The following is a 19,286-nucleotide window of genomic DNA, read 5'->3' as shown; positions in this document are numbered from 1 at the left end:
GGACTGCTGCATTTTCCCCCCGTTGTTACCAAGATCAATGTTAAGTTCAGCCTTGCTGCAGAAATTGCATGGTTTTTTGAGGAAAGTGTACAAGAGGGGCAAATCAGATGTTTCTACTGCACATATTTTTGGGAGGACAGAAGAAACCTTGGTCTCCCTCAGGATGGAATCTGGTACAGGGCATTTTACACTTCAAACTCTAATACCTAGGCTGAGGCTTTAGTGACTTCCTGCTGAGAGGAACTGACTACTCAGTGTATTGATTTTTACTAGCTTAAGGCAGAGAGAGGAATAGCTTAACCACTTTCTGCTGATTTATCTGGGGAACCTTACAGCTGTTCCTTGTAACTCATATTCCAGTGTTATAATGTAAATCTGCTGTGTTCAGAGCTTGCTTTCTAGCCCAGTAAATCTGCCTTGAAGGTTGCTGTAGCAAAGCAACTGTAATTGGGCCAGTTCTTAGCTCTGTGTTCTGACAGCGTGTAGGTAGGAAGAGCACATGCTCTGGAAGCCACTTACTTCCACCATTCCCTAATGGCTGTAATCTGTGTGAAGTGTACACCAGAAACTTCCTCTCTCCTTGATCAGTGCAAATAGCAATGACCACTAATATAACTGATTATGATGATTGTTTTTACAAGCTATAATTTAAGCTTCTAGGACTGGATATTGGCTTTTGAAGCATACTCGTTTGGTCCAAGTGACGACTTCAGCTTTTAACAATACTGACCTTTTTCTTGCCTTCCTGCTTCTTTCTTGCGCTTATGACTGATTCTCAAGGAAACCTAATTAGTCTAACTTTAATTTCCATACCTGTGACTTTAGAGTATGAGTTACTTCCTTTTTTTTTTTTTTTAATGCCCTTGTTCACTTGTGGCTGATAGTTTTTCCTGACATCCCACTGTGCTCACAATATTTATTGCATATGGAAGTAGAAAATAGCCTGACTTTCCAAGCCAACCAAACTGCATGTTGTAGGACTGTGGTCGGTGATGTCCCAGAGAACTCTGCTGACATGCTGTTTTATTTCCTTTAGGAGATCACAGGCTTGCCCTCCTCCTCTCCCAGTTGGTAGGCAGCCAGCAGGTTCGGGAGCTCCTCACAATGCAATTAGTGGACTGGCACGGATTGCAGGCAGACTGCTTCATCCAGGAGGAGAGATTGCGCATCTTTGCTCTGCTGGCTGGGAAGCCCGTAAGTCTTGCTGACAATCTGTCACGTCTGTATAATTGAAAGCTAACTACTGCTAGATAGGAAAAATAAATGATGAAGGATTCTCAACCTTTTTCTTTCTGAGACCTATCCCAACATGCTATAAAAACTCCATGGCCTGCCTGTGCCGCAACTGTTTTTCAGCATATCCAGTAGATTAAAAGCCAGGGCTGGTGTTAGGGAGGTAGCAAGCAGAGCAATTACCAGGGGGCCCTGCAAACTGAAGTTGCTCAGGCTTTGGCTTCAGACCCATGCAGCAGGGTTTCCGTTTCACCTTCAGCCTCATGTGATGGCACTCGGGCTTTGACTTTCTGTCCTCGGCCCCAGTGACTCTTAACACAGGCCCTGCTCTCTGGTATATTTTGGCAGACCCCGTGAAACCTGCTTGAGGCTCCCCCCCAGGGGCCTTGGACCCTTGGTTGAGAACTGCTATTGTAGACTAGCTTTTGCTAAGTGAGGAGCACATGTCCTAGAGTCACTGTTAAAAGGAGTATTATACTGACTTCCCAACACATGCAGTCCAATGACATGTGTCCAGTCTCTATTAAATACAAAGGGATTCATTTGGTCTCTTCCTAATGCATCCTTTCAGTGGTAAGTGTTGCTCATATAATCTAGTCAGAGGCTACAAAACTAGGCATTGCTCATTCTCAGCATAACATTCACTGCAAACCTGCTCTAACCCTTGCAATCTGTTGTTCAGGTGTGGCAGTTATCTGAGAGAAAAAGCATTAATGTGTGCTCACAGCTGGACTGGAAGCGTTCTATTGCTATCCACCTCTGGTATCTGCTTCCGCCAACGGCTTCTATTTCGAAGGCACTCAACATGTACGAGGCAGCATTCCAGGTATGTCATTACATGCCTTTAAAAAAGGGAAACATGTCTATTCCTGTCCAGGCATTGCAGCATAGTAGGTGTTCTGTGTGCTCTTAAGAACATGGTTTATTGTTTAAAGGATAGCTTCCGTTTCTCATGAGGCTGGATTCAGGATTAATCAGCAAATTGTGGTGGTTCAATCCTATTGTGACCTGAAATGGGTTAGCGTTACAGCTAATTCCGAGGAAACTGAAAGTCCCATTTCATCACTCCTTTTACACAAAGGCTGCTACTTTGAATAAATATCTAAACCGAACTTCAGATGGCAATTTGTGAACAGTTAGTGCAAGCCTTTCAAACCCACGACAAACCTCTTGTTGTGTTTTGAATATTTGTACTTCGTGACATGCACGGCATATAATTTTGTTTGGCGTCTGCCCAACCCTTTCCATTATAGGGCCCTGTTTTTTCAGGCCCTGCTTATTACTTTGTTAAACTTTAAACTTCAGGCAGAAATTTTGTGTTGGGTGTCTGCCTCAGGCTGAATTTTTTGGAAAACGTAAGCAAAATCAGTTCAGCTGTTTCTCAGGATGAGGTTTGGGAAAAATACATTGATTTACTAGGTTCTTATTACTTTCATTGTAAGCACCTCCGTGCTTTGGAGCAGGGACTTGAAATTTGGATAAAGGGTCACCCTGGTGTAAGGAATATGTCTTGTAACATTCTTGTGAAAATTTGGCCAGGTTACGAGCCTCTGAAAATCGCCCTTTTCATGCAGACTTTGAGTTTGGCAGGTAAATTCTCTGATTCCATTTGTACTGAGCATACTCCATGGGCTGAACAGGCTTTTCCCATCAGTCGGGCTGCAGTGGCACTGCACAGGGACTGAGAATAGGGAGACTCTCCAGTGTGCTCAGTGCTCCACCTGCCGGTGCCTTGGCAGCAAGAAGGAAACTATCTGACTGAAATGCAGATTGGTGCGGAGACATCCGGAGGGCTGGCAAGTGGGAGACTAGGAGAGAAACCAGTTAGTAGGTGGTGGATGAGTGGTCCAGGGGGTGGACTAGGCCAAGCACAAGCTGGAGGGGCTGAGGAAGATGGGTCTGTAGTCGCTAGAGTACTCTCCCTGAGAACGTGAAGTAGAACCCTGGATTTCTGAATCTCTGCATTCCTCTGCTGTCGGCAAATAGCTGTGAAACCCAGGGACAAAATGTGTTTCAGTTCTAGTGCCTGGCTCTCAGAGAATGACAGCCTGGCAGCTACTAAAGAGGCAGAAGTCTCTGCTGTGGAGCTACTGGTTCTAACCCTTGTAATGAACCTTGTATGATGATCCTTTGATGAAATTTCTTCTTTTAATTTGGCTTTTTAAAAAAACCTAGGAAATTACACACACACAAAAGGTACATTAAAAGAATGTCTGCAAAGTCAAGCGCTCAAAAGTTAAGAAATGGTCATGCAATTTTAATTTCGTTCTTGTGCATATGCATTATGATTAAGGCTGCAAGTTTGTCACAGAAGTCATGGATTCTGTGACTTTCTGGGACCTCCGTGACTTCCACAGCAGCTGGTATGGCTGGCCCAAGGGCTGCCTGCGCAGCTTGGGCAGCCCCATGGCCAGCCACTGCTGGGGCACTCGGGCCACTGCCCTCTTCCTTTCCCCTTCCCCCCCAGCAGCAGCAGGAGTTTGGGTGCCTGTGAGAGGGGGCTCAGGGTTGGGGGTTGAGGTGCAGGAGGGGGTTAGGGCTCTGGGCTGCACTTACCTTGGGGTGGGGCGGGGGCTTCTCAGAAGCGGTGACATGTCCCTCCCATAGTTCCTAGCTCCATGCATTGCCTCTGCCCACAGGCACCACCTCTGCAGCGCCTATTGGCCACAATTTCTGGCCAGTGGGACCTGCAGAGCCGGCACTTGGGGCAGGGGCAGTGTGTGGAGCTAGGATCTGAGGGCGGCATATGTCGCTGCTTCTGGGGAGCTGAAAGGAGCCAGGTAGAGCCTGCCAACCTCCTGTGCCCCCCCCTTTCTCACACACTCCCCCAGCACCAGCGAGGGTCCCAGTCCCCCCTTCCTCCCCTGAACACCAGCAGGGCACCCCCCCTCCCAGATTTAGTTGGGTATATTTAGTACAAGTCATGGACAGGTCACCAGCCGTGAATTTTTGTTTACTGCCTGTGACTAAAACGTAGCCTTAATTATGATAGTATGTGATCATGCAATTAGACTCTTTTCCACAGATCCTCTGCCTCTTTCAGTGCACAGGATGATGGATGGTGCTCTGGGGATGAATCAGGATTGTGTAGTGAAGGAAACTGCCTGTAGAATCCCTGCTTCTTTTGTTGCATAACGAATAGACAGAGGATTGCGGGAAGAAAGGATGGTTTGCTTTTAAGTGATTTGAGCACATATACATTCCACTGTAGGTGTATGTGCCCAATGCATTCGAGTCAGACTTTTGCCTGCTCTCTTGCTAGAGATCTTTGACCCTGGCACGTTAGGATCTGGGACCAGCTCCAGCAGCTACAAACTTACCTCTGGGCTGCAATAACTCTGCCGTATTGGGCCTCTTGAACTGCTCCGAGGCCCTCTGGACATGTAGCAGCCACACAATCCCAGGAAGAAGTCACCTTCAACTCCTGTAGCCACTTTGAAGCTCCTGCAGAACCACTAAGTCACCCCATGTTTGGAGTCCACAGACCAAGAGGAGCCAGTGGAGGAACCCCTGGATATTCCTCCTCACATATTGACGATGGATATTTAAAAAGCAGCCGTGTGGTCATCAGTACATACTTTTCTAGACACTCTGCCATCAGTAAAGGTTTCCAGGTGATGCTAGTTTTGGCAAGTCAGTCTCTCCAAATAATCTCAAGTCTGACCACCTGCAAGAGTACTGATGGTGTGTCACAGTGGAATGTCTATATGCACAATCACTCAAAAAACTTACTTGTACACTAACTATTCTTCAAGATGCACACGTACATGACTCTCCCATCTACTTTGGATATTATTTAGCAGTGCAAAGGGTTGTAGAGGGAGGCAGCAGCAGCCATGCCCCTTTTATGCTCTCAGCTCTGAGCATGAGGAAAGTGGGGTGCATGCACCACCTAGTGGTACTGTTGGCAAAAGTCTTTGACTTGCATGCATGGGGCGTGCATGCACCTACAGTGGTATGTATGTGCACAATACATCTCAAACAGTTTCTGTACAGGTAGGTAACTGTTTGGGGGTTTTGTCATTTAGGCAGTCAAATACTGCCATGGAGAACTGTCTTCTGTCCCTTCTTCTGCCACAAGGTTCATATCTGATGCCGGGCAAGCCACCTAAACCAGACTTTTCACAGGTAGCCACTATGTGTGTTCCTCAGTTTGTTTAATAATGTGTCTGCCTTGTTTCCCCATCTATAAAATGGGGATAATACAGCTCACCTCAAAGGGATGTTGTGAAGATAAATTCATCAATGTTTGTGAAGCTACAATAAGTGCCATAGAAAAACCCTTGAGGAAATCAGCTCTCCGTTCAGAGAATGGGTTTCAGTAGCATTCAGCTAATAAGGCCTAGAGCAACACATTGAACGATGAAGATAAAAACAAAATATGGGATGCTACCCAGTGAGCATCATCCAGCTTGTGTACTGACTGAGGCAGTGGTCCTGGGAGGAAAAAGTATGATCGGGTAATTTCTGTATCCTAATGCATATGCACAAGGGGGCCAAATGAAGATTACGGTGCAGCCTTAATTCTGGCACTTCCTAACTTTGGTATGCTTGATTCTGCAGCCTTTAAAAAAATTACCTTGTGTATGCAACTTCCTAGCTTTTTAAAACAGCAAACTGAAAAAAACATTGCATTACAATGTAAAAGCCAGGTGACACTGCAAGGGTATTTTAAATAGGTGGAATATAGCTCCCAGAGGTGGCTACTAAAAGCAAGCTAATGGCCACTACATTGGCAGTCTCACATGTGGGTGTACTTTGCTGAAGTAGAAAGCACATCAGACTCATAATTCACAGGAGTTGTGAGGTTCTGAATGTGTGCTGTGTATGTAGCAGTGCTGTTCTATTTGGTTTGCTGTCACTAAGTGTAGTCTGTGGTACAATACTCTACAGAACACCCCGGAGTGTGAGAAATATGCCTGCTGTCCCCTGCCTCCCTACCTAGAGGATTCTGGCTGTGTACTTGAGGAAGATGACAGCACAAAGAGACCTCTGAGAGATGTCTGCTTTCACTTGTTAAAGCTCTACAGTGACAGGTAAATGGGAATTCGAACACCTAAAGAGCCTTCATTGGGTTCATCACTCTTGTTGTTCTGCAAATATAGAATTAATTAGTCATAGATGTCTCCTCTCATATGATCTGTCCCTAAGTCCAAGATGTTGGAGAAGACACCACTGGGAGTGAATACTTCCCCACAGGTCTCTGGGGTTTGGCTACTCTCCTTTACACCAAATTCCCTGCCTCCTGCAATGCAAACAGAAGTAGTTCAGTACTCCCACCGTGCCCAGTTAAGATCCTAACATGTATAGCTTTTTGGGGAAAAACAGCAAGCAAAATTCTCCCGGACCCAGATTTCCAGGGCTTTGTTCCCCAAATAAGACAACTGCTAAGTTTACTGGTATTTGCAGAAAGAGTGGTACAGCCCATTTGTGTCTGGGAGAGAAGCTGGTCCTGAAAAGAAATGAGGCATCAATTTAGCATCTCTCTGAATGTTAGTAAGACAGGCCACATAAAAGCTTTTCTTTTGACAGTTTTGGAAAGGACATTTTATTTGATCAGAAACTAGCAGCCCAGTATAGAAGTCTTGTCTGTAACTATACTTGTTCTCCTGTAACTTCAGCTTGTGTTCTGAATGAGGGTGAGGTATTCTTATCTTCTGATTGCAGTTGCCTTTTTTAAAGCTGCTGATAAAATAACACAGCAGGTGCATATTCCTCAGAGGAAACATGACACTCTGGATGCAAACTCAAAGAAGCTTGATAGAATATTTACTATTGAGCTTGTGTTTAAATAGGTCACTAACTTACTTCCACAGGCATTCAGGAAAGAAAACAAAGGAATTGTGGGGAACTAAGTATCACCAGTACTTGGATTTGTTATATGGGACCAATGAACTACTTGTCCGCTTCTTGTTACTTATGTTCTAAATCCATCTCTCTGCAGATGCTATGATCTCAATCAGCTGCTTGACCCCAGAAGTATTACTTCTGACCCCTTGGACTACCGTCTTAGTTGGCACCTGTGGGAAGTACTTAGAGCCTTGAATTACACTCATCTATCAGAGCAGTGTCAAGGAGTGCTGAATGCCAGCTATGCTGCCCAGCTTGAAAGTGAAGGACTCTGGGAATGGGCCATTTTTGTACTGCTGCATACATCCAATACACAGTAAGTACAAGGCAGACTTCTCTTGCTGTGTACTTTGGAAGGAGTATTTGTAGTTGTATACAGCGTGGAGCACTTATCTATGGACACTGGTGGCTTCTCTTGAGGTACTCAAAATGAAACTGCACAGTGATTGATCATAGTGTATCAGTTTTAAAATATGTGAGAATTGCAAAGTGCCACAAAATTTCCTAGTCTAGGATGTCATCACTGCTAGTAAGTGCTTAGCAGCATGGCATTTACTGTTCCATATGCTGCTCTTACAATTATAACTATGGTGCCCACAAGTTAACAAAATAACTTGTTCACCACTCACCTACATTGCCCAGTGCAGTCTGTCTTTTTTTCTTTTAGACTGTAAGTTCTTTGCAGCAGGATTACTTTGTTTTATATCGTGCTGAGAACATTGTTAGAACTAAATAGTGATTGCTCCTCTGTGGGTTGAAACCTGGTCTTCTAGTTGGCATGAACTATAAAAATGGACTACACCACTGCTTTGTAGAATGCTAATACTCTTAGATCTGACTTATTTGAAAGGACAAGGAATTAGGAATACACAGATGACAACATCATTAAAATGACATTTTTTAGGGGTGTAGTTTTTGTTCATGAATAAACTAAGTAGTGCCAATAGTTTCCTCATTTGAGGAGTGAAAAGTTGGATTAAATTTTGGCTGGTTACCAGGACTTATGATTTCAGAACGGAGTTGTACAGAATATAATTGAGTGGGGTATTTAAAGGGACATAGTCAATTGGAAAATCACATGTCTGAAATGTGTAATTTTGCTAGAAAAAGGACAGGGGGTAATATCTTTTATTGGACCAACTTCTGTTGGCGAAAGACAAGTTTTCGATCTTAGCTCTTCACGTCAGAGTAAGTTGTGTAACATCTAACATTATTGTAATTCATAAGTTAGCCAAACATTGTTTTCAGTTCATTAGTGTACAGTTAGTTTTGACCATGGTGAAAAAAAACCCTACAAACATCAGCAAGAGAAGGCGCACTTTAAAAGTAAAGTAAAATTGAAAAGGAGTTTTAAAAATTATGATATTTCAAGGGTGCTGTTTCAAGTTTATTCTTTTCATACTGACCACTTAAATATAATTTGCATTTCAAGGAAATATTGGAGTCCTAAAATGTAGGTTGTCAGAGTGACAAAATACTTACTCATTAGTTTACCCTGTGTCCAAATTATCTAACTTCTGTGACTGTTACATAACTACTCTTAATACTACAGAGCAGTGATACTCAGACCTCAGTGGTTCAGGAACCAAATTAGAGATCAGCATTACCCAAAAGAGCCACAGTCACGTGAATTCCTGGTTTCATTTACTATTTTATATTTATATGTATATTCTCACAGCAAAATGACTGAACAAATATTCCACAATTGGTTAATAACATAGTAAAAAGATCCTGATTGGTTGTTAGTTAAATCACATAGCGTTTTAATATCATGTGCTGCAAAGAGCCACAGGAGATGAATTAAAGAGCCACAGTCTGAATATCACTGTTGTAGAGCCAATCCAGTTATGGCCAAGTGAGCTGTGGGGTCTTCATCTGTCAAACCTGTTCACTTAGTTCTCATTGAAGAATCTCTTTATCACTAGAGATAGGAATTAGAGCACAGTTTGACGCTCTTCAGTGGGGTCTCCTCTCACTTTTTTTATGTTGGAATCTAGGCTTGTTGGCATTTCTTATTGTCACACACTTATGGTGTCACCTTGATCCTTTATCACTTTTGCTTGTAGGTATTAGGAGTACTGAACTCTCAAAACTGTCTGGCAACATCTAACTAACTTGTGTGTCATACTAACCATAAATGGATTAATCTGTCTAAAACAGTGGCCCCCAAACTTTATTACCTTATGCCCTCCCTTATCCCTCTCCGTGTTCCCTTCTACCCCACCCTCTGAGGGGCCAGGAGTGGGGCTGCAGCTCTGGGAGAGGGGCATGTGGACAGAGGTAAGGGAGCCAAGGCTGGGGCCACTGCTGGGTGGTGGTCCCTCCCCAGTCCCAAATGTTCCTCTGCCACCCCACAGTTTGGGGACCCCTGGTCTAAAAAATGCCTTTAAAATAGCTGCTTTCTGCTAGAACTCTATTCCAGATAACTCCGCTCACTCACTTATCACTTCTTGCCTTTGTTTGCCTTGATCCACAGAATAGGATCATTCCCCTCAAAAGGCTTCAGTGCTAAGAACTGATATGCAAGGGGAAATTGTGTATGGCTAACATGGATTGCTGCTTATGAATTTGGGAATCATTACTTGCGTCATAGCTATAGACATCTTAATACTAATTACAGATATTACAAGTGACTGTTCACAAAATATGCCCATTCCTAGAGCTCTGATTTTTGAGGGTGAAACATGAAATGATGACCTGTTTGAATAGCTAGTTGCTGTCTGTTCCCATTAGCACACGTGAGAAAGCAGTGCGTGAATTCTTAAACCGCCACTGTGTGCTGTCAGAAACGCCAGAATCCTGGACAAAGGAGACTTTCCTGACACAAAAGCTCTGCATTCCACCAGAATGGATTCATGAAGCTAAGGCAGTTCGGGCAAGGATGGAGGGAGATAAGCATAAAGAGGCCCTCTACTTGTTCAAAGCTGGACACTGGAACCAGTGTCACAAACTGGTCATCAGGCACTTAGCCTCAGGTGAGATTTGTCTCCTAGCTTTGTCATGCGGACTTCTGCATGCTGAAAGATGTCGACAAATGTCATTAAATGTTCTGCAAGAAGAGGGTCTGGGACAGCTCATTTCTGGTAAAAGGGCTTATAACTAGCAGCAGTATGCCTGGGCAGTGGCTGTCAGTAATATTAAGTGGGTCTGTTAGCTGTATTAAAGTAAATCTGTTGTTTTGGTACCCTGATATAGAAGTCCTCCATATAAAACAGAGCATGGGGGTGATGCATACTTAACCTAATGTGCCCCAGCCCTGACTTCCAGGGATCACTTCTGGGGTGAAGATAGTGGTCCTCATTCCCATTGGGCTCCTGGCCCCTCTGGACACTCCTTTTTCTAGGAATTGAGCTGGTACAACAAATTCACTTCTTCGAGTGATCGCACATGTCCATTCCACTTCAAGTGTGTGCATGCTCAGTACACCAGAGCCAGAGATGTTTCTAATTTGTGGTACCCATCGGAGCAACACATGTGCCTTCAGCACACTTGTGCAATTGACTTAAGGTGTAAAGGGGAGAGCTTCCCTGGATCCACCTTTGGCTTCTTCTTACTGCCTGTGGTCGGTAGCTGGACCATTTTGCCTTGTTTATCTACGCGTTTCCCTATCACTGGTTTCCTGTGTATTTCTGTATAGTTAACTAGTGTGTTTTTTTGATTTAGAGCTACTTGTTCCTATACATAGCCTAGATTTTCTTTCTTTCTTGTCTTAGTTTTCTGGCATCAAGTCCCTCTTACACTAAGAGTGTAGACTTCAAGCTGTGTACAGAAAAGGACAGGGAGGTGAGATTGCGCCACGTGCTTATTGGAAGCTGGCTTATTGTCCACCTTCTGAGCCTTCCTGCTCTGGGTGCAAAATAGTGTACTTCCATCTCAGCTAGGAGTGCCTCTCTGGATGTTGCTCCCTCCTCAGTCCCCGAGAAGATAGTTGGAGGGAAGGCATTGATCCCCTTCTCTGGCACTGAGGTAAAAGCACAAGAAATCCGGGGAGCACTATTCTTCTGAGTTCGGTAAATCAGATCTTGGCACCAGGAATCTTGATCTCCTGTCACTTACCAGCAGAGCAGTGGAAGAGGCTGTCAGAAAAGCAAACAGGATGTTAGGAATCATAAAAAAGGGGATAGAGAATAAGAATATATTATTGCCCTTATATAAATAGATGGTACGCCTACTTTTTGAATACTGTGTACAGATGTGGTCTCGTCATCTCAAAAAAGATATACTGGCACTAGAAAAGGTTCAGAGAAGGGCAACTAAAATGATTAGGGGTTTGGAACGGATCCCATATGAGGAGAGATTAAAGAGGCTAGGACTTTTCAACTTGGAAAAGAGGAGACTAAGGAGGGGATATGATAGAGGTATATAAAATCATGAGTGATGTGGAGAAAGTGAATAAGGAAAAGTTATTTACTTATTCCCATAATACAAGAACTAGGGGCCACCAAATGAAATTAATGGGCAGCAGGTTTAAAACAAACAAAAGGAAGTTCTTCTTCACGCAGCACATAGTCAACTTGTGGAACTCCGTACCTGAGGAGCTTGTGAAGGCTAGGACTATCACAGGGTTTAAAAGAGAACTAGATAAATTCATGGAGGTTAAATATATTAATGGCTATTAGCCAGGATGGAAAAAGAATGGTATCCATAGCCTCTGTTTGTTTGTCAGATGGTGGAGATGGAGGACAGGAGAGAGATCACTTGATCATTACCTGTTAGGTTCACTCCCTCTGGGGCACCTGGCATTGGCCACTGTCGGTAGACAGGATACTGGGCTGGATGGACCTTTGGTCTGAAGGACTATGGCCATTCTTATGTGGACTATTAGTTGCTTCCCTGAGAATGTTGGCACCGCAGTGTCAGACCAAGGTCTCAGGGCAATGTGGCAGCAAGAGACTTGCTTATGCGCCTGATAGGGGATTCTCCAGGCATGCAGAAGGTAGGCCTACTGGTATTAGTCCCTCCCCACTCTCTGGCACACTTGCTGCCAGCAGATGGGTCCCAGGTTGTTTCCAGGTAGGGGTAGAAGTTTGTAGTACTATTGATGATCAAGTCCTCAGAGCATTGCAACTCTTTCTTGTCCTGTCCAGCCCACGGGTAAGCCTAGTATGTTATGTCTCATGGAAGGGTAAACTGCTGTTTGCCTGTCCTATTTCTCTGCTCCTGAAAATACTGCACAAGCTCCAGCAGGACCAAGCTCGCATAATTTTTATGGTACCAGCCTAGCCTTGTCAGCATTGGTTCTCCAGTCTGCTAAATGTCTGTTGGGAGTCCAGTACCACTACCTCGGGAACCTCGCATAATATCCCAGAACCATGGTCGGATGTTAGATCCCAACCCAGGCACTCTTCCTTTTACAGCATGGATGCTCTGTGGTTAACTCAAGAGTCTGAATGTTCTGTGTACATGAAAAACAGTCTTCTAAACATCAGGAAACTGTCCACTGGATATGCTTACCTGATGAAGCGGAAGGATTTCTCCAGTTAGTCTCAGCAGATGGGTATTTTGCCAATCTTGGCTATCCAGCATATCCTGGATTATTTGCTTCACCTGAAGCGTTAAGGTCTCTGTTCCCTTAGAGTTCACCTGGCAGCTGTCGTCACATTCCATCCATCAATAGATGGCAGATCAGAGATTTCTAACCCGATGATCATCAGATGCTTAAATGATGTGGACAGGCTGAAGCCATGCAAAGGATCCCTTCCGTCCATGGGACTTGAATTTGGTACTAGCTGCACTGGTGGAGCTACCTTTCGAGCCGGTGGCCGCCACTTCTTTCTTACATCTGTTTATGAAGGTAGCATTCTTGGTGGGCATTTTCTCCACGGGGAGGATGGTGAATTTCTGTGCCCTGGTTGCTGACCTTCCATCTGTCCTTTTTGCCCTTTAAAAAAAAAAAAAAAAAAAAGTGTACTTGCATCCTCATCCCAAGTTCCTCACTAAGGTGTTTCTTTTTTCCTCTTAAGTTTCCCTTTCACTTTAGTGAAGCCATATACTTACAAGAATATGGCTTAGGTAAAAAGGATGGTAAGAATGAAGAGAGGCTTCATAGTTGGGATGTCAGAAGGGCATTGGTGGTTTTTATTTGGACAGAACTAGTCTACTTTAAGGTCTACACAGCTGTTTATTTCAGTTGTGGGATAATTAAAGGCTTCTCAGTTTCTTTGCAACTGATTTAATTGTGGATTTCATCCTGCATGTCTGTGCTATGACAGTGCCAATGTATTCTACCCGGAAGGGTGGTAGCTCACTCCAAAGAGCCCAAGCAGTGCCCTCTGTTTTTTTGGCTCAGGTATCTATATGATATTTGTAATGCTGTAACATGGTCATCATTGTATACTTTTACAAGACACTGTGCTATATCCCAGCAATCCAGGAATGATGCGAAATTTGGGTGAGTAGTTCAGTTGTTCAGGTAGGCACTGAAACCCTTTTCCAGTCTCAACAGTTTATCACATGGAATGGACATCTTCAGTCACTTGAAGAAAAAAAACTGTTACTAACTTCTTCTGTAACCATTCTTCAAGATGTCCATTCTGTGACCCATCCACCTTCCCCTCTAAGCGTTCTAAAGGCACATGAACTGCACCAAGTGGTACCGTCAAGGGAGAAAGATCTCTGGCTTGGGTGCACTAGGCATGCACACACCTGAAGTAGAATGGACCTGTGCAACACATCTCAAAGAACAACAGCTATAGAAGAGGTAGTACGTTTTGGTTTTTTTTCTCATAGGCCACAAATTCACTAAAAATTTCTGATCGTTACTGTTCCTGGCCAGATTTGAACCTGGAAAGATTGAATTTGCCATTACTAGTCCTTAAGCTACTCCTCCTTTGACTTTCTAATGTTGTTTAGCTGTTAGCCTTGATAGACACGTATCAGCCCATAATCTTCCTATATTCATCCAAGTATCCATCAGCTATACTGAAGGGTACCAGTTTAGAGCAAGAGGTTTCTTATCCAGTTGTCTTCTTCAGATGCTATTATTAATGAAAACTACAATTACCTGAAAGGATTCCTAGAAGATTTGTCCCCTCCAGAGCGAAGTACACTCATCCAGGACTGGGACACAGCGGGGCTGGTTTATTTAGACTACATCCGGGTCATCGAGATGCTTGACAGGATTCAGCAGGTAACTGTGTAAAAATTCTGTTTTTTTCAGTGTTCATACGAACAGAGTTTCTGTTTATTTTTAAAATAGCTGTATGTTCACTGTTTAGTAAACCCTTAGATACTCCCTCCCAGACATGGGCATGTCAGTTGTCTCTTGCATATATTTGGACACTTAGAAATATACTAGGGGTTTCACAGATTAAGTGAAGAAGTCTTAATTCAACATGACAGAATCAGGTGAGGGGAAGGAAAGGGAGAAAGGGTAATGATGACAAAACCATGCATTTACCAATGGGGCACCCACACATCTCGATGGTGCTGCTGCTTTATCTTTTCCTCCCTCTATTATTATTATTATTTTTTTTTTGCAAGTTGGACAACAGAAGTTAGTTTTCATCTGCTCCTAACAAACATGCTGCAAAACTAAAACTCCTTTGTGTTGATGGGTTCTTTGGCTTGGATTGGCACAGTCAAGAACTTCAGACTTTATATTCTCTAAGATATTTGTTCTAACTCCGATTGGCATGGTAGCCTGGTACAGGAGGCCCCAAAGAGCATACAAATTGTTCTTTTTAATTGATGCCGTTCTACTGTGTAATTGACTGACTGTCTTGGGTTTGCTTTCAGCTGGATTGTTCTGCATACGAGTTGGAGAGGTTACATACCAAAGTGACGTCTCTATGCAATAGGATAGAACAGATACAGTGCCACAATGCCAAGGACCGATTGGCTCAGTCTGGTAAGGCTGTTTGTACAGTGTCAGGTGTGCGTGGCCATGCACACAGGGAGATAGTCAAGCTTCTCAAGGCAGGGATCTTACAACTAGGGTTGTAAAAGGTTAACCAGTAAGCATAGTCTTATTGGTTAACTGCCTTAACCGTTAACCCCCGTGCCGGCTGTAGGGGTGGCACCTGGCTGGAGTGGCCTCCGCCTTTAAATGGTTAATCATTTAAAGAATGTATTTTAATTGTTTAAATAGTTTAACTTTGCATATGGTATTTGCATCTCAACTTACAACCTAACCTGACTAGTACTGGCCATCTCACCATAATGCCAGAATTTTGCTTTGGCTTGCATTTCCTGCTGTAGGGCTGGCAGCCTTGGCTGGTGCAGGTGATACATGTAAAGCAGCCACGACAGCAGCATTTATCTGGCATTTTATTTTACACTTTTTAGTTTACTGTTCATCTGTGACTAATCTGATAGGTGTGCTGTCCCAATGGCCTGTCAGTATTAAGTCCCTGTAGGGCTCTAGAGAGACTCAAACAACCTGCATATAAAGCTACTAATACTGGTACAAAATAAATTGGTGATTCTCAGTACCACCATGAATGTAACCACTCAGCTGCCAGATTATGGTAAATGACTGACAACCTTCTGTGTCTTTAGTCATAACCACAAAGGCGCTGCAGTACCCTGCGTGCTACTTGCCACTTTTCTCCTCCTGCCTTTGGAGATTTGCCTTTGTGCCCATTTAACTAGGGCCATCAGCAACTAGCTGTCAATGGTAGGTTTCTTCAGCCTTGGTATTCTACCCACTTGCAGTCTAATTCCAGCAGCCACCTAGAGACGTAAGAGTTAGTCACAGAATTTAAGGCTAGAAGGGGACAACCAGATCTAGCCTGACCTCTGGCCACCAACCCCACCCAGCACCTGTACACTGGTCTCATTTCAGTTGTTGAGTTTAAAGTATTACAGCCTCCAGGAGAACAGACTGTTACGGGACACAGGGAGAGAATAAGAGGGACCTAGGTGCACCAGTGAGTGATTCCTGGAATCTTCTAATCGTAGAGCCACTTAAGTTGAATGCCACCACTCTGTCCAAAGGTATTAGCTCTCCAGAAGTGCCCTGAGCACCCAAGAATAGGTTAAAGCTACATCTTCCCTGAAGAAGGGTATTTACTCCAGGATAACTAATACATGTTCACTCACCCACTGTGAAAACATAAAGCAGACAGGGCCCTTTAGTTTTATGATGAGATCAAGTAGTAGAGGTCCCGTACAGCCTGGGGTATGGGGCTGACCTTGCCTAGCTAGCTTGCGGTAAACGCTACCAGTGCCTTGTTTCTCCACTCCAGATTTTACAGCGAGGTAATTACCCAGGAACAGTTACCTTGCTGTAAAAAGATGGAAAAAACCCCAAACACCTTTTTTTCAGTGGAAAAAAAAGCCTAGGTTCCCTGGTGGGAGCAGGCAGCATTGAAGAGCTCCGTGATCAGAGCAGTGGAATGCTAAAGGAAGTATTTGATTGGACACACAAGCTGCCTGACTCCAGATTTGGCCTTTGCACTGCTGTTTATATTTAACTCCTGATGGAGAGGAGGTTTTTCAAGTACTCAGCCTGTTAGACCTCTGCTACCTTCAGTCTTCTGTGTGGAAGGTGGCTAAATTCTCACGGATTCTCTGCTCACTTGCAGATATGGCCAAACGTGTTGCTAACCTGCTGCGGGTGGTCCTGAGCCTACAGCATTCTCCTGAACCTGCCTCTGACTCCACGCCCGACGTGCAGCGAGTCCCACTTCGCCTGCTTGCTCCCCACATTGGCCGGCTTCCCATGCCAGAGGACTATGCCTTGGAGGAGCTGCGCAGTCTCACACAGTCGTATCTACGAGAACTGACTGTGGTGACTCAGTGAGGCCTGCTTGCTTCTACAGACGGACTCTTTTTTATCATTTGTTGACCTTTACCCTTGACTTCGGGGTAAACCTCCCCATGGCAGCAGTCTCTGTAGCCACATAGAGCTTTTCTGTAGAGGCGCAAAGTGGCTCCATGTGTGGGCTAATGCAGGAATTTTTGTAACCTGGGGGAGCAGAGTAAGACTTGGACCTCTTTGGTGAGCATCCTCAACTCCATGACAGCTTTTCTAGAGCTAATAAAGCACTTCTTGCAGAACCCATCTGCAAGCCAGATTGTACCTGTGGAGGAAAAGTGATAGTTTGTACGTTTGGTCTCTTGGCAGATAATTACTAATCTCATTAGCTACAGCACCGAGGACAGTGAAGCACGCTTCAGGACAGTGATTTGGAATGGACAGACTCAATCTAGCGGTGCTGTACCAGTTAAGCAGATGAACTGTTGGTGTCTGAACCAACTGGATGGCTTTTTAAACTGAGCTTTGTTTAATGGGTTTGTTCTGTGGGTGGGGGAGAGTAGAGGATTGTAACTTCTCTAAAGCCAGGGTATAGAGAGTGGGGTTCTCCCTCTGTTTTAGTAGGGAGGATGGAAACCTGCAGATGTGTAAACCCCCTTGTTTTAAAAGGCGAGAGAGGAAGCTTCTCTGAGTCAGGCCAGAGGGAGCTGATGCAGGAGTTGCATGTGCCTTATGGTCTGTTCTGGCCTCTGAAGGAAACAGGCCCAATGTGAGTTTATCCGTGTGTAGTTTATTGCAAGCCTTCAATAAAACAAAGGAACTTTGTCTTGAAATGCTGGGTTTCATGAATCCAGGCCAGGTGCTTCTAATTGAGAGCGAACTCTGTGCTAGAATTAGAACACCATCAAGGAGGCTGGCTCACCTGAAAAGCAAATAACCTGGTTATCGAAGGCTTTGGCATTTTTAAACTGGCTCAAGTTTTTTTAAAAGCAGCTGTATGTGGGGTGGCTCCCTGTGTAGATTCAGGTACACAGCATTTTCTGCACACTCTCACATTGCATCAGGCCTGTTTTGCACTAAAGGAAGCAGCTGCTCAAATCAGTCCATGTGACAAATTGTTTTTAGCCCAGAACATGCTGTTTTGTTGGTGTTTGCTGTGTAGCTGGATTACATCATTGAACAGAAATGTCATCAAGCATAAGAACATCCTGCGAGTGAACTGCTGGTAACATCCAATTTACTATAGTTTGTACAGTCTTCACTTTTACTGTGTTTAGAAACTGATTATTTTTGGAAAAATAAAGCTTGTCGATTGGTCTACTCTGTAATACTGCTGTCTGCCCACAGCCAGCCAATCACTGATAACGCTGGCAGACAATGAGGTTTAACCTGTTAGGTGCTTCTACAGATTGGCTCATCAAGGGTCTTTATGCATGTGGATTATGTAAAGGTTTTTATTAAAATTATAAATAAATGATCTAGATTATTTTCCTGTCTGTTTTTCTGAAAATACTTTCTAAAAAAATAAATAAAATGTTTATAGCATTCCAAAGTTTTTTTGCTTTTTAAAAATGGATTGATTTCCAGGCCGTTTCCAGCGAGAGATCTGAAATCAGGGCCTCTAGTTAAACACATGTGACTTTCCCTAAAAGTCCTGTGAGGAAAGTTCCCAACTCCAGTGGGGGCATGAGAAGTGTTTAGTGGTAGTAATCCTAAAAGCAGACTGGTGGAGCCAAACTGACCTCCTTTTTGGTGTGATTCAGAGCATTTACAAAGTACTGGTGTGTAGGTAATTAAATAATTTCTTCTCTTCATAGTGTTAGGTTCCTTGTTTAATTTTGTTCTCAACATCTCCATTTTGTGCCGAGTGCTTATCTTTCCTCTTTTGTTATTAGTTTATCACCCCCCTGACTACTCTCATCTCTAATTTCTCTGTAATAGACTTTCTATATCCCTCGTTTTCCTCTGGACTTTTTTCTTCCATATCCTCTAGAAAATGACACAGTAGTCAAAAGTATGGAATGCTGTTGACTTATAGACATTGTATTTTCCACTTGGCATTTCATGTTTCCTTTGATTCTGAGGTGTGTAACTTAGTTGCTCAGTTCCTCATGGGCTTTGCCTTGGTATGCAAATTTAGGCCAGATCTCACTTGGATATTAATGAGTACGCACTTGGGAGAACCAGTTATCCCTCACACGCCAGAGTCAATCAGTGGAGGGGTCTCAGTTTTCAAAATACTTGCTCACTGAGCTGGGTTCTTACAAAAATTTTGGTTATTTACCTACTCTCTTCTCTTTCGGTCTTGACTCCTATGTCAATTTATTGTCCCTAGCCTGCTTGCCAAAAGCTGGGAATGGGTGACGGGATGGATCACTTGATTGCCTGTTCTGTTCATTCCCTCTGGGGCACCTGGCATTGGCCACTGTTGGAAGACAGGATACTGGGTTAGATGGACCTTTGGTCTGATGCAGTGTGGCCTTTCCTATGTTCTTGTGTTATG

The 19,286-nt window shown here is 43.9% G+C and overlaps 1 protein-coding gene across 2 annotated transcripts in view; it reads left to right on the top strand.

The window, feature by feature from the left end:
• Window positions 1-18,328, top strand: part of NUP98 (nucleoporin 98 and 96 precursor) — a 59,180-nt gene extending 40,852 nt beyond the window's left edge. For both annotated transcript variants that reach the window (XM_045023729.1, XM_045023740.1), the window contains 8 exons: window positions 1,037-1,194; window positions 1,916-2,059; window positions 6,127-6,269; window positions 7,178-7,399; window positions 9,817-10,058; window positions 14,058-14,212; window positions 14,821-14,932; window positions 16,611-18,328. In XM_045023729.1, the coding sequence (XP_044879664.1) occupies window positions 1,037-1,194; window positions 1,916-2,059; window positions 6,127-6,269; window positions 7,178-7,399; window positions 9,817-10,058; window positions 14,058-14,212; window positions 14,821-14,932; window positions 16,611-16,828 (1,394 nt within the window). In that variant the 3' untranslated portion in view covers window positions 16,829-18,328. The remainder of the gene's footprint in view (window positions 1-1,036; window positions 1,195-1,915; window positions 2,060-6,126; window positions 6,270-7,177; window positions 7,400-9,816; window positions 10,059-14,057; window positions 14,213-14,820; window positions 14,933-16,610) is intronic.
• The last annotated feature ends 958 nt before the right edge of the window (window positions 18,329-19,286 follow it).

The sequence above is a fragment of the Mauremys mutica genome, chromosome 1, assembly GCF_020497125.1.
Source record: "Mauremys mutica isolate MM-2020 ecotype Southern chromosome 1, ASM2049712v1, whole genome shotgun sequence".
Taxonomy (NCBI): domain Eukaryota; kingdom Metazoa; phylum Chordata; order Testudines; family Geoemydidae; genus Mauremys; species Mauremys mutica.
This window is presented reverse-complemented; position numbering and strand designations above follow the sequence as displayed.